This window comes from Xenopus tropicalis, chromosome 4 (assembly GCF_000004195.4).
Source record: "Xenopus tropicalis strain Nigerian chromosome 4, UCB_Xtro_10.0, whole genome shotgun sequence".
In the NCBI taxonomy this organism is placed as follows: Eukaryota; Metazoa; Chordata; class Amphibia; order Anura; family Pipidae; genus Xenopus; species Xenopus tropicalis.
Window position 1 is genome coordinate 350053 of NC_030680.2, and position 14500 is coordinate 364552.

A 14500-nucleotide genomic window follows, 5' to 3' on the forward strand; every position below is an offset into this window, starting at 1 on the left:
GACCCCACACCAGTAGCTGCAATGGGACCGGTTCCCCTGTAACAGACCCCACACCAGTCTCTGCAATGGGACCGGTTCCCCTGTAACAGACCCCAAACCAGTCTCTGCAATGGGACCGGTTCCCCTGTAACAGACCCCACACCAGTCGCTGCAATGGGACCGGTTCCCCTGTAACAGACCCCACACCAGTCGCTGCAATGGGACCGGTTCCCCTGTAACAGACCCCACACCAGTAGCTGCAATGGGACCGGTTCCCCTGTAACAGACCCCACACCAGTCGCTGCAATGGGACCGGTTCCCCTGTAACAGACCCCACACCAGTAGCTGCAATGGGACCGGTTCCCCTGTAACAGACCCCACACCAGTCTCTGCAATGGGACCGGTTGCCCTGTAACAGACCCCACACCAGTCTCTGCAATGGGACCGGTTCCCCTGTAACAGACCCCACACCAGTAGCTGCAATGGGACCAGTTCCCCTGTAATAGACCCCACACCAGTAGCTGCAATGGGACCGGTTCCCCTGTAACAGACCCCACACCAGTCTCTGCAATGGGACCGGTCGAGCCGCTGCTGCAGTGCCGCTGATGCTGTTGGCTTGGAGATTTCATTCATGCTTCTCCCCCACCCTCCCCCTCCCGCTCCCTATTCAGTAGAAAACACACGAGTGGGTGGGCTTTTCTCTCCCCCATCAATCAGACCCTGATGCACTGGAGCCCCAGTCACAGCAGCGCAGGGAGAGGAGCGCAGGGCTTGTGGGGGGGATTCTATCAGCCGGACTTGCCCCCCTTGGATTGTCGTTTCCTGGGAGATCAAAGACTACCCCCCCCCACACACACATTTCCCAGCATCCCCTGTGGGGAGAATCTCTGCATCCTGCTCTGGATCGGCCCCCCGTCTGAATCACAAGAGGGAAATTCTCATCTGCCCAGGTAAGTGCCCCTGTCTATCTGCCCCTCTCTTTGTCCCAACACATTGATGCAGTAGGCAGGGGGGTAGGTACTGGTGGGGGCTGTGATGGTGGATGGAGTGAATGAGATGCTGCTGGGGGGGGGGGATACACTAATCTGCTGTTCTTCAATGGATCCGGCTTATTTACTGACAGCAGCTCCTGCCCCCGGCTGGGGCACAATTTCCTCTCCTGGGCAGTTCTACCACACTCTCTGCTTTGGGATTTACTCATCCGGCTCCTGTTTGGGGGGGGTCTGGGCTAATTGAACATCATTCTACCCTTCTGCACCAGTTGCCCCTGTCCCAACCTGCCCTGTTGCCCCAGCTCAGACCTGTCCTGTTCCCTAACCCTGCCACCACTGCACAAACCTACCCTGTCTCCCTTCCATACGGGGGCAAGTAAATAAGGAAACCCCCAGACAAGCCTGCCTGACCAATATCTGGCCTGAAATGGGGCAAATATTCATAGGGCAGGGTTACAAATCCCGTCAGGGCAAATATCACATCAGTTCATACTGTGGGGGTCGCCCCATTTAGGGTGGGAATATTAAATTGGGTGGATGTACATTTAAATCTCTGCTCTTTTAGGGACGTTGACCAACCAGTGGATCTGAATATGTCCGACAGGTAGCAGCCTGATGTGATTGTGATCCGATAGGCCAAATAATCAGATTACAATAAAGGTAAATGGAACCTTTCTTGTATCAATGACCGACATTATATTCCCAGCCTGTATGTAATAATAGCACAGTTATATACCCGACATTATATACCCAGCCTGTATGTAATAATGGCACAGTTATATACCCGACATTATATTCCCAGCCCGTATGTAATAATGGCACAGTTATATACCCGACATTATATTCCCAGCCCGTATGTAATAATGGCACAGTTATATACCCGACATTATATTCCCAGCCCGTATGTAATAATGGCACAGTTATATACCCGACATTATATACCCAGCCTGTATGTAATAATGGCACAGTTATATACCCGACATTATATACCCAGCCTGTATGTAATAATGGCACAGTTATATACCCGACATTATATTCCCAGCCCGTATGTAATAATGGCACAGTTATATACCCGACAGTATATACCCAGCCTGTATGTAATAATGGCACAGTTATATACACGACATTATATACCCAGCCCGTATGTAATAATGGCACAGTTATATACCCGACATTATATTCCCAGCCCGTATGTAATAATGGCACAGTTATATACCCGACATTATATTCCCAGCCCGTATGTAATAATGGCACAGTTATATACCCGACATTATATTCCCAGCCCGTATGTAATAATGGCACAGTTATATACCCGACATTATATTCCCAGCCCGTATGTAATAATGGCACAGTTATATACCCGACATTATATTCCCAGCCCGTATATAATAATGGCACAGTTATATACCCGACATTAAATTCCCAGCCCATACGTAATAATAACACAGTTATATACCCGACATTATATTCCCAGCCCATACGTAATAATGGCACAGTTATATACCCAACATTATATTCCCAGCCCGTATGTAATAATGGCACAGTTATATACTCGACATTATATACCCAGCCTGTATGTAATAATGGCACATTTATATGCCCAACATTGTATTTCCAGCCTGTATGTAATAATAGCACAGTTATATACCCGACATTATATTCCCAGCCCATACGTAATAATGGCACAGTTATATACCCGACATTATATTCCCAGCCCGTATGTAATAATGGCACAGTTATATACCCGACATTATATACCCAGCCTGTATGTAATAATGGCACATTTATATGCCCAACATTGTATTTCCAGCCTGTATGTAATAATAGCACAGTTATATACCCGACATTATATACCCAGCCTGTATGTAATAATGGCACAGTTATATGCCCAACATTGTATTCCGAGCCCATATGTAGTAATAGCACAGTTATATACCTGACATTATATTCCCAGCCCGTATGTAATAATAGCACAGTTATATACCCGACATTATATTCCCAGCCTGTATGTAATAATGGCACAGTTATATACCCGACATTATATTCCCAGCCCGTATATAATAATGGCACAGTTATATACCCGACATTATATACCCAGCCTGTATGTAATAATGGCACAGTTATATACCCGACATTATATTCCCAGCCTATATGTAATAATGGCACAGTTATATACCCAACATTATATTCCCAGCCCGTATGTAATAATGGCACAGTTATATACCCGACATTATATACCCAGCCTGTATGTAATAATGGCACAGTTATATACCCGACATTATATTCCCAGCCTATATGTAATAATGGCACAATTATATACCCGACATTATATTCCCAGCCCGTATGTAATAATGGCACAGTTATATACCCGACATTATATTCCCAGCCTGTATGTAATAATGGCACAGTTATATACCCGACATTATATACCCAGCCCATACGTAATAATGGCACAGTTATATACCCGACATTAAATTCCCAGCCCATACGTAATAATAACACAGTTATATACCCGACATTATATTCCCAGCCCATACGTAATAATGGCACAGTTATATACCCAACATTATAGTCCCAGCCCGTATGTAATAATGGCACAGTTATATACTCGACATTATATACCCAGCCTGTATGTAATAATGGCACATTTATATGCCCAACATTGTATTTCCAGCCTGTATGTAATAATAGCACAGTTATATACCCGACATTATATTCCCAGCCCATACGTAATAATGGCACAGTTATATACCCGACATTATATTCCCAGCCCGTATGTAATAATGGCACAGTTATATACCCGACATTATATACCCAGCCTGTATGTAATAATGGCACATTTATATGCCCAACATTGTATTTCCAGCCTGTATGTAATAATAGCACAGTTATATACCCGACATTATATACCCAGCCTGTATGTAATAATGGCACAGTTATATGCCCAACATTGTATTCCGAGCCCATATGTAGTAATAGCACAGTTATATGCCTGACATTATATTCCCAGCCCGTATGTAATAATAGCACAGTTATATACCCGACATTATATTCCCAGCCTGTATGTAATAATGGCACAGTTATATACCCGACATTATATTCCCAGCCCGTATGTAATAATGGCACAGTTATATACCCGACATTATATACCCAGCCTGTATGTAATAATGGCACAGTTATATACCTGACATTATATTCCCAGCCCGTATGTAATAATGGCACAGTTATATACCCGACATTATATTCCCAGCCCGTATGTAATAATGGCACAGTTATATACCCGACATTATATACCCAGCCCGTATGTAATAATGGCACAGTTATATAGCCGACATTATATACCCAGCCTGTATGTAATAATGGCACAGTAATATACCCGACATTATATTCCCAGCCCGTATGTAATAATGGCACAGTTATATACCCGACATTATATTCCCAGCCCGTATGTAATAAAGGCACAGTTATATACCCGACATTATATTTCCAGCCCGTATGTAATAAAGGCACAGTTATATACCCGACATTATATTCCCAGGCCGTATGTAATAACGGCACAGTTATATGCCCGACACTATATACCCAGCCCGTATGTACTAATGGCACAGTTATATGCCCAACATTATATACCCAGCTTGTATGTAATTATGGCATACTGATATGCCCAACATTTTATTCCCAGCCTGTATGTAATAATGGCACAGTTATATGCCCAACATTATATTCCCAGCCGGTATGTAATAATGGCACAGTTATATACCCGACATTATATTCCCAGCCCGTATGTAATAATGGCATAGTTATATGCCCAAAATAATATACTCAGCCAGCACACCCACACTTTAGTGAATTCCCCCTTTGAGAACTGGGTACTTACCCACACTTTAGTGAATTCCCCCATTGAGAACTGGGTACTTACCAACACTTTAGTGAATTCCCCCTCTGAGAACTGGGTACTTACCCACACTTTAGTGAATTCCCCCTCTGAGAACTGGGTACTTACCGACTCTTTAGTGAATTCCCCCTTTGAGAACTGGGTACTTACCCACACTTTAGTGAATCCTCCTTTGAGAACTGGGTACTTACCCACACTTTAATGAATTCCCCCTTTGAGAACTGGGTACTTACCCACACTTTAGTGAATTCCCCCTCTGAGAACTGGGTACTTACCCACACTTTAGTGAATTCCCCCTCTGAGAACTGGGTACTTACCGACACTTTAGTGAATTCCCCCTCTGAGAACTGGGTACTTACCCACACTTTAGTGAATTCCCCCTCTGAGAACTGGGTACTTACCCACACTTTAATGAATTCCCCCTTTGAGAACTGGGTACTTACCGACACTTTAGTGAATTCCCCCTTTTAGAACTGGGTACCTACCCACACTTTAGTGAATTCCCCCTCTGAGAACTGGGTACTTACCCACACTTTAATGAATTCCCCCTTTGAGAACTGGGTACTTACCGACACTTTAGTGAATTCCCCCTTTTAGAACTGGGTACTTACCCATACTTTAGTGAATTCCCCCTTTGAGAACTGGGTACTTACGCACACTTTAGTGATTTCCCCCTTTGAGAACTGGGTACTTACCCACACTTTAATGAATTCCCCCTTTGAGAACTGGGTACTTACCGACACTTTAGTGAATTCCCCCTTTTAGAACTGGGTACTTACCCACACTTTAGTGAATTCCCCCTCTGAGAACTGGGTACTTACCCACACTTTAATGAATTCCCCCTTTGAGAACTGGGTACTTACCGACACTTTAGTGAATTCCCCCTTTTAGAACTGGGTACTTACCCACACTTTAGTGAATTCCCCCTTTGAGAACTGGGTACTTACGCACACTTTAGTGATTTCCCCCTTTGAGAACTGGGTACTTACCCACACTTTAATGAATTCCCCCTCTGAGAACTGGGTACTTACCAACACTTTAATGAATTCCCCCTCTGAGAACTGGGTACTTACTGACATTTTAATGAATTCCCCCTTTGAGAACTGGGTACTTACCAACACTTTAGTGAATTCCCCCTTTGAGAACTGGGTACTTACCCACACTTTAGTGAATTCCTCCTTTGAGAACTGGGTACTTACCAACACTTTAATGAATTCCCCCGTTGAGAACTGGGTACTTACCCACACTTTAGTGAATTCCCCCTCTGAGAACTGGGTACTTACCGACACTTTAGTGAATTCCCCCTTTGAGAATTGGGTACTTACCCACACTTTAGTGAATTCCCCCTTTGAGAACTGGATACTTACCCACACTTTAGTGAATTCCCCCTCTGAGAACTGGGTACTTACCCACACTTTAGTGAATTCCCCCGTTGAGAACTGGGTACTTACCCACACTTTAGTGAATTCCCCCTCTGAGAACTGGGTACTTACCGACACTTTAGTGAATTCCCCCTCTGAGAACTGGGTACTTACCCACACTTTAGTGAATTCCCCCTCTGAGAACTGGGTACTTACCCACACTTTAGTGAATTCCCCCGTTGAGAACTGGGTACTTACCCACACTTTAGTGAATTCCCCCTTTGAGAACTGGATACTTACCCACACTTTAGTGAATTCCCCCTCTGAGAACTGGGTACTTACCCACACTTTAGTGAATTCCCCCTTTGAGAACTGGGTACTTACCGACACTTTAGTGAATTCCCCCTTTGAGAACTAGGTACTTACCCACACTTTAGTGATTTCCCCCTCTGAGAACTGGGTACTTACCAACACTTTAGTGAATTCCCCCTCTGAGAACTGGGTACTTACCCACACTTTAATGAATTCCCCCTCTGAGAACTGGGTACTTACCAACACTTTTGTGAATTCCCCCTCTGAGAACTAGGCAGTTACCGACACTTTAATGAATTCCCCCTCTGAGAACTGGGTACTTACCCACACTTTAATGAATTCCCCCTCTGAGAACTGGGTACTTACCCACACTTTAATGAATTCCCCCTCCGAGAACTGGGTACCTACCCACACTTTAGTGAATTCCCCCTTTTAGAACTGGGTACTTACCCACACTTTAGTGAATTCCCCCTTTGAGAACTGGGTACTTACCCACACTTTAGTGAATTCCCCCTCTGAGAACTGGGTACTTACCCACACTTTAGTGAATTCTCCCTTTGAGAACTGGGTACTTACCAACACTTTAGTGAATTCCCCCTTTGAGAACTGGGTACTTACCGACACTTTAATTAATTCCCCCTCTTAGAACTGGGTACTTACCAACACTTTTGTGAATTCCCCCTTTGAGAACTAGGCAGTTACCGACACTTTAATGAATTCCCCCTCTGAGAACTGGGTACTTACCCACACTTTAGTGAATTCCCCCTTTTAGAACTGGGTACCTACCCACACTTTAGTGATTTCCCCCTTTTAGAACTGGGTACTTACCCACACTTTAGTGAATTCCCCCTCTGAGAACTGGGTACTTACCCACACTTTAATGAATACCCCCTCTGAGAACTGGGTACTTACCCACACTTTAATGAATTCCCCCTTTGAGAACTGGGTACTTACCGACACTTTAGTGAATTCCCCCTTTTAGAACTGGGTACTTACCCACACTTTAATGAATACCCCCTCTGAGAACTGGGTACTTACCCACACTTTAATGAATACCCCCTCTGAGAACTGGGTACTTACCCACACTTTAATGAATACCCCCTCTGAGAACTGGGTACTTACCCACACTTTAATGAATACCCCCTCTTAGAACTGGGTACTTACCCACACTTTAATGAATTCCCCCTTTTAGAACTGGGTACTTACCCACACTTTAGTGAATTCCCCCTCTGAGAACTGGGTACTTACCCACACTTTAATGAATTCCCCCTTTGAGAACTGGGTACTTACCGACACTTTAGTTAATTCCCCCTTTGAGAACTGGGTACTTACCCACACTTTAGTGAATTCCCTCTCTGAGAACTGGGTACTTACCCACACTTTAATGAATTCCCCCTTTGAGAACTGGGTACTTACCCACACTTTAATGAATTCCCCCTTTGAGAACTGGGTACTTACCCACACTTTAGTGAATTCCCCCTTTGAGAACTGGGTACTTACCCACACTTTAGTGAATTCCCCCTTTGAGAACTGGGTTCTTACCCACACTTTAGTGAATTCCCCCTTTGAGAACTGGGTACTTACCCACACTTTAGTGAATTCCCCCTTTGAGAACTCGGTACTTACCAAGACTTTAATGAATTCCCCCTTTGAGAACTGGGTACTTATCCACACTTTAGTGAATTCTCCCCATAGAGTTTGCATTTACTTATGTTCTTTTATTGATATGTTATGAGCAAATAGAAGAACTTTCTAACCTGCAGAGCTTACATTCAAACAAGAGCCAATGAGAGCAAATGAAAGTGCGTATGATGGGCAGGGTGTTAGTAGGCAGGACAGACACATAATGGGGCCCCTGTGTTTCTGGGACGTTTGGGGCCTGAGACCCGGGTCCCTGTTTCATTTTGGTCTCCTACTCGAAGCCGCCGGAAGTCTCGCCATAGAAGTGCTAAAGTCTCAGCGCTAATTAGTAATTAATTGGGATGTTTTACAGCCACTAATTACTTTCAGGTTAAAAACTGTAAAAAAAAAAGTGTATTTAGTGTTAGTGTGAAAATGTTTGTGTAGAAATGGAGGTGGGCAGGTTTAGCCCCTCCCCCCGTACATTTGCCCCCTGTATGGTAGTAAAATGCCCTGCTTGGCACAGTAACAGAAGGGGGGGCCCTGGGCAATGCAAGGCCGGTGTGACCCCAAGTTTAATGTGGGAAATGACGTAAATCAACAAAATATCTCACTAATTGCCCTGCAGCTGGTGATTAACTGCATTCATGAGCTGGGGGCCACGGGTTGGTCATTGGCGAGGGGTCCGTGTGATGCTTGGGGCAGGGAAATTGCCCTTTCTGCCCTAATTGGGCCGTAGAGGTAAGAGAGCCAGTTTAAATTATAATTATAAAACACAAGACTTTGATTGGGGCCACTTGGGCCACATTGGCGCTGGCTGTCAGGGGATGCTGGGAGATGTAGTTCAATCCATGATTTGTGCCATATCTCCAAGTCTGTGGCCCCTGAATCATAATAACAGTATTGTAGCTGGGATTCAGTAATGGTCAGTCACTAAAGGGTTAATAATGTGTGCCTCAACCTATCCAGTAGCCATGGGGCTTTAACCCCCCCCAACCTATCCAGTAGCCATGGGGCTTTAACCCCCCAACCTATCCAGTAGCCATGGGGCTTTAACCCCCCAACCTATCAAGTAGCCATGGGGCTTTTACCCCCAACCTATCCAGTAGCCATGGGGCTTTAACCCTCCAACCTATCCAGTAGTCATGGAGCTTTAACCCCCCAACCGATCCAGTAGCCATGGGGCTTTAACCCTCCAACCTATCCAGTAGCCATGGGGCTTTAACCCTCCAACCTATCCAGTAGTCATGGGGCTTTAACCCCCAACCTATCCAGTAGCCATGGGGCTTTAACCCTCCAACCTATCCAGTAGCCATGGGGCTTTAATCCCCCAACCTATCCAGTAGCCATGGGGCTTTAACCCCCCAACCTATCCAGTAGCCATGGGGCTTTAACCCCCCAACCTATCCAGTAGCCATGGGGCTTTAACCCCCCAACCTATCCAGTAGCCATGGGGCTTTAACCCCCCAACCTATCCAGTAGCCATGGGGCTTTAACCCCCCAACCGATCCAGTAGCCATGGAGCTTTAACCCTCCAACCTATCCAGTAGCCATGGGGCTTTAACCCTCCAACCTATCCAGTAGCCATGGGGCTTTAACCCTCCAACCTATCCAGTAGTCATGGGGCTTTAACCCCCAACCTATCCAGTAGCCATGGGGCTTTAACCCTCCAACCTATCCAGTAGTCATGGAGCTTTAACCCCCCAACCGATCCAGTAGCCATGGGGCTTTAACCCCCCAACCTATCCAGTACCCATGGGGCTACCAGGACAGGAGACAGAGAGCAAAGGAGCCTGCCAGCTACTGATTATCCGGTACATGCAAATCCCCGGAACTTGCCCCCCCCCCAACACGGGAAGAGAAATCTGCTCCCAGGGATGAGTCACGGCTCCCACTTGGGAAGTGTAGGCAGGAGCCCAATGCGCCGTCTGTGCCTCTCCTTCCATCATTATTCCTTCCCTGGGGGTGGGGCCCTTCCTCATCCTCCTGAGCCGCCCGAGGGCCCCAACAGTAATAGGAGTATAAAGAGGGTTCATAGGAGAGGCCAATATTAACCCTTTACAAAACACTGGTCATTGTGGGACCCTATAGGCTTGCCTGGCCACACCCCCCTGATCTGCTCATTCCCACCCACAATCTGCCCGAACTGCCCCATCTACCCTTTAAGCAGGAAGCCCTTGCCCTTATTCACCAGTCTGGGAGGGAATGGGCTCAGTTATGGGGAAAGGCTGGCCCAGTTGGTATTGGTTACACTGGGGAAGGGGCAGTTAAGGGGGGGGGGTCACTATATATAAATATATAAGGGGGGGCAGTAATGAAATAGAGAAAGTACAGGGAAGAGCGACTAAGCTGATAAAGGGAATGGGCTCAGTTATGGGGAAAGGCTGGCCCAGTTGGTATTGGTTACACTGGGGGGGGGGGGGCAGTTAAGGGGGGGTCACTATATATAAATATATAAGGGGGGGCAGTAATGAAATAGAGAAAGTACAGGGAAGAGCGACTAAGCTGATAAAGGGAATGGGCTCAGTTATGGGGAAAGGCTGGCCCAGTTGGTATTGGTTACACTGGGGGGGGGGCAGTTAAGGGGGGGTCACTATATATAAATATATAAGGGGGGGGCAGTAATGAAATAGAGAAAGTACAGGGAAGAGCGACTAAGCTGATAAAGGGAATGGGCTCAGTTATGGGGAAAGGCTGGCCCAGTTGGGATTGGTTACACTGGGGGGGGGGGGGGGGCAGTTAAGGGGGGGGTCACTATATATAAATATATAAGGGGGGGCAGTAATGAAATAGAGAAAGTACAGGGAAGAGCGACTAAGCTGATAAAGGGAATGGGCTCAGTTATGGGGAAAGGCTGGCCCAGTTGGGATTGGTTACACTGGGGGGGGGGCAGTTAAGGGGGGGGTCACTATATATAAATATATAAGGGGGGGCAGTAATGAAATAGAGAAAGTACAGGGAAGAGCGACTAAGCTGATAAAGGGAATGGGCTCAGTTATGGGGAAAGGCTGGCCCAGTTGGGATTGGTTACACTGGGGGGGGGGGCAGTTAAGGGGGGGGTCACTATATATAAATATATAAGGGGGGGCAGTAATGAAATAGAGAAAGTACAGGGAAGAGCGACTAAGCTGATAAAGGGAATGGGCTCAGTTATGGGGAAAGGCTGGCCCAGTTGGGATTGGTTACACTGGGGGGGGGGGGGGGGCAGTTAAGGGGGGGTCACTATATATAAATATATAAGGGGGGGCAGTAATGAAATAGAGAAAGTACAGGGAAGAGCGACTAAGCTGATAAAGGGAATGGGCTCAGTTATGGGGAAAGGCTGGCCCAGTTGGGATTGGTTACACTGGGGGGGGGGGGGCAGTTAAGGGGGGGGGGTCACTATATATAAATATATAAGGGGGGGGGCAGTAATGAAATAGAGAAAGTACAGGGAAGAGCGACTAAGCTGATAAAGGGAATGGGCTCAGTTATGGGGAAAGGCTGGCCCAGTTGGGATTGGTTACACTGGGGAAGGGGCAGTTAAGGGGGGGTCACTATATATAAATATATAAGGGGGGGCAGTAATGAAATAGAGAAAGTACAGGGAAGAGCGACTAAGCTGATAAAGGGAATGGGCTCAGTTATGGGGAAAGGCTGGCCCAGTTGGGATTGGTTACACTGGGGGGGGGGGGGGGGGCAGTTAAGGGGGGGGGGTCACTATATATAAATATATAAGGGGGGGCAGTAATGAAATAGAGAAAGTACAGGGAAGAGCGACTAAGCTGATAAAGGGAATGGGCTCAGTTATGGGGAAAGGCTGGCCCAGTTGGGATTGGTTACACTGGGGGGGGGGGGGCAGTTAAGGGGGGGGGGTCACTATATATAAATATATAAGGGGGGGGCAGTAATGAAATAGAGAAAGTACAGGGAAGAGCGACTAAGCTGATAAAGGGAATGGGCTCAGTTATGGGGAAAGGCTGGCCCAGTTGGGATTGGTTACACTGGGGAAGGGGCAGTTAAGGGGGGGTCACTATATATAAATATATAAGGGGGGGCAGTAATGAAATACAGAAAGTACAGGGAAGAGCGACTAAGCTGATAAAGGGAATGGGCTCAGTTATGGGGAAAGGCTGGCCCAGTTGGGATTGGTTACACTGGGGGGGGGGGGGGCAGTTAAGGGGGGTCCACTATATATAAATATATAAGGGGGGGCAGTAATGAGGCTGCGCAGGGATCTAATGTGGTTGCACAGGAAATGAGTGTTGCTGTAGGTGCAAATGTTTTAGGTGCAGGAGTGAATGGGTTAACTGGTACAGAAAACATCATAGGGGCGGGTGTGAGTACAGCGAATCAGGAGTGAGTGGGAGGGGCAAAACAAAAGTGTCTGGGGGTGCAAATGTGGCAAATAAAACAAATGCAACTATGACTGGGGAACGTGTGGGGCAATCAACCTGCAGAGGGGAATTACCCCCGACGTGGAAGAATCTACCCCAGACCCGGGGGTGCAGCAATGGGGTGCGATTGCAGTGGTTGGGGGAGGGCCCTTGCCTGAAAGGAATGCCGTGATTGGTAAGATTGGTGACATGGGCTTCTCAGCCAATTGGCTTCATGGGTCCCCGGGAGTTGGAAGAGTTTGGGGAGAAGTTTAGGGACTTTACGGGGGGGGGATTAATATCAGCGCTGGTATCTAGGTAATGTCACTGTACCTATAGAGAATGAGCCCCTCCCTCGGGGGCCTGAGTTTGTGCTGCCACCCTCGCTCCCCCGGACTCAAAAATCAGGATTTCGGCTCTTTCCATTACCACGAGGGGCTCTTTACTGCCCCTGGAAACTTGTCCGGCACTGCCGCCCGAGGTCTCACCCCCCCAAATGTAAGGGGGTTTGTGATAGGACAGCTGGAGAGCCCAGTGGCCGGTGCATATCTTCCAAGGGGTAATTCAGGAGGCCCCGCCTTCTGAGCGCCCCAGTGTGGCCATAGAGTAGGGAGCTGGCAGGTTCTGAGCGCCCCAGTGTGGCCATAGAGTAGGGAGCTGGCAGGTTCTGAGCGCCCCAGTGTGGCCATAGAGTAGGGAGCTGGCAGGTTCTGAGCGCCCCAGTGTGGCCATAGAGTAGGGAGCTGGCAGGTTCTGAGCGCCCCAGTGTGGCCATAGAGTAGGGAGCTGGCAGGTTCTGAGCGCCCCAGTGTGGCCATAGAGTAGGGAGCTGGCAGGTTCTGAGCGCCCCAGTGTGGCCATAGAGTAGGGAGCTGGCAGGTTCTGAGCGCCCCAGTGTGGCCATAGAGTAGGGAGCTGGCAGGTTCTGAGCGCCCCAGTGTGGCCATAGAGTAGGGAGCTGGCAGGTTCTGAGCGCCCCAGTGTGGCCATAGAGTAGGGAGCTGGCAGGTTCTGAGTGCCCCAGTGTGGCCATAGAGTAGGGAGCTGGCAGGTTCTGAGCGCCCCAGTGTGGCCATAGAGTAGGGAGCTGGCAGGTTCTGAGCGCCCCAGTGTGGCCATAGAGTAGGGAGCTGGCAGGTTCTAAGACCAGTAAGGTACCAGTCACACGGGTGATTGAGGTAGAGATGGGCAGATGTTGGTCTTAGACGTCCTGCTGAATGGGCAGAATCTTCGCCTTATTAATGTGTTCGGCCCTCACACCCTAAAGGCCAGGAGGGACCTGTTTAGCAGGATTAAGCCCTTTCTTTTTACAGCCCGGCCGATAATTTTTGGCGGTGACTTTAACACCGTGACTAGGCCTATGGATAGGGGGGTGCCTATGGATAAGGGAGGTGCCTATGGATAGGGGAGGTGCCTATGGATAGGGGAGGTGCCTATGGATAGGGGAGGTGCCTATGGATAGGGGAGGAGCCACAGGCCGGCTGGGCTATGATAGCATTTACCTGAGTAGTTAGTCAGGCCGGCCTAGAGGATGTGCACATTCCCCACTTCCCTGACCCCACAGGGTTCACTCTGCTTAGAGGAACATGTAGAAGTAGGATAGACAGGTTCTTTGATAAACAGGACTTCATAGTTTCTCCTCCTGAGGTGGCAGCCGTGGAGTTCTCCGATCACTGTATGGTGAGTGTGTCCTTGAATGTCCCCTCAGAGGGGTCTTTGGAGCCTGAATTCAGCCCTCCTGGGGGAGGAGTGTGTAAATCAGTCCTTCAGGGAGTTCTTTCAGGCTCAGGAACCCTTATTAGATCAGTGCAACACTAAGGCGGAGTGGTGGGAGATGGTCAAAAAGACAAATTGATAGAGACCGTGCCTACCAAGGCCTCAGGAAGAAGTGAGACCAATGGAGGCCAAGGTGGCAAAGTTGCCAGGGTCCGTGCCTTTATGAAGGAGTATCAGAATGACAGGTACGCCCCAAGGGTTCCCCAAAAG

The 14500-nt window shown here is 47.8% G+C and overlaps 1 protein-coding gene across 2 annotated transcripts in view; it reads left to right on the top strand.

The window, feature by feature from the left end:
• Positions 1–682: 682 nt before the first annotated feature.
• ptpn5 (protein tyrosine phosphatase non-receptor type 5) overlaps positions 683–14500 on the top strand; it is a 52454-nt gene continuing 38636 nt past the window's right edge. The window contains exons 1-2 of one of the 2 annotated variants that reach the window (XM_031900325.1): positions 843–929; positions 1537–1631. Coding sequence is in view for 1 of the 2 variants with exons in the window: in XM_031900324.1 (XP_031756184.1) it covers positions 703–929 (227 nt within the window). In the remaining variant the exon portion in view is untranslated. Of the gene's footprint in view, positions 930–1536; positions 1632–14500 lie in introns of both variants that reach the window. The other variant, XM_031900324.1, reaches the window with a different exon arrangement.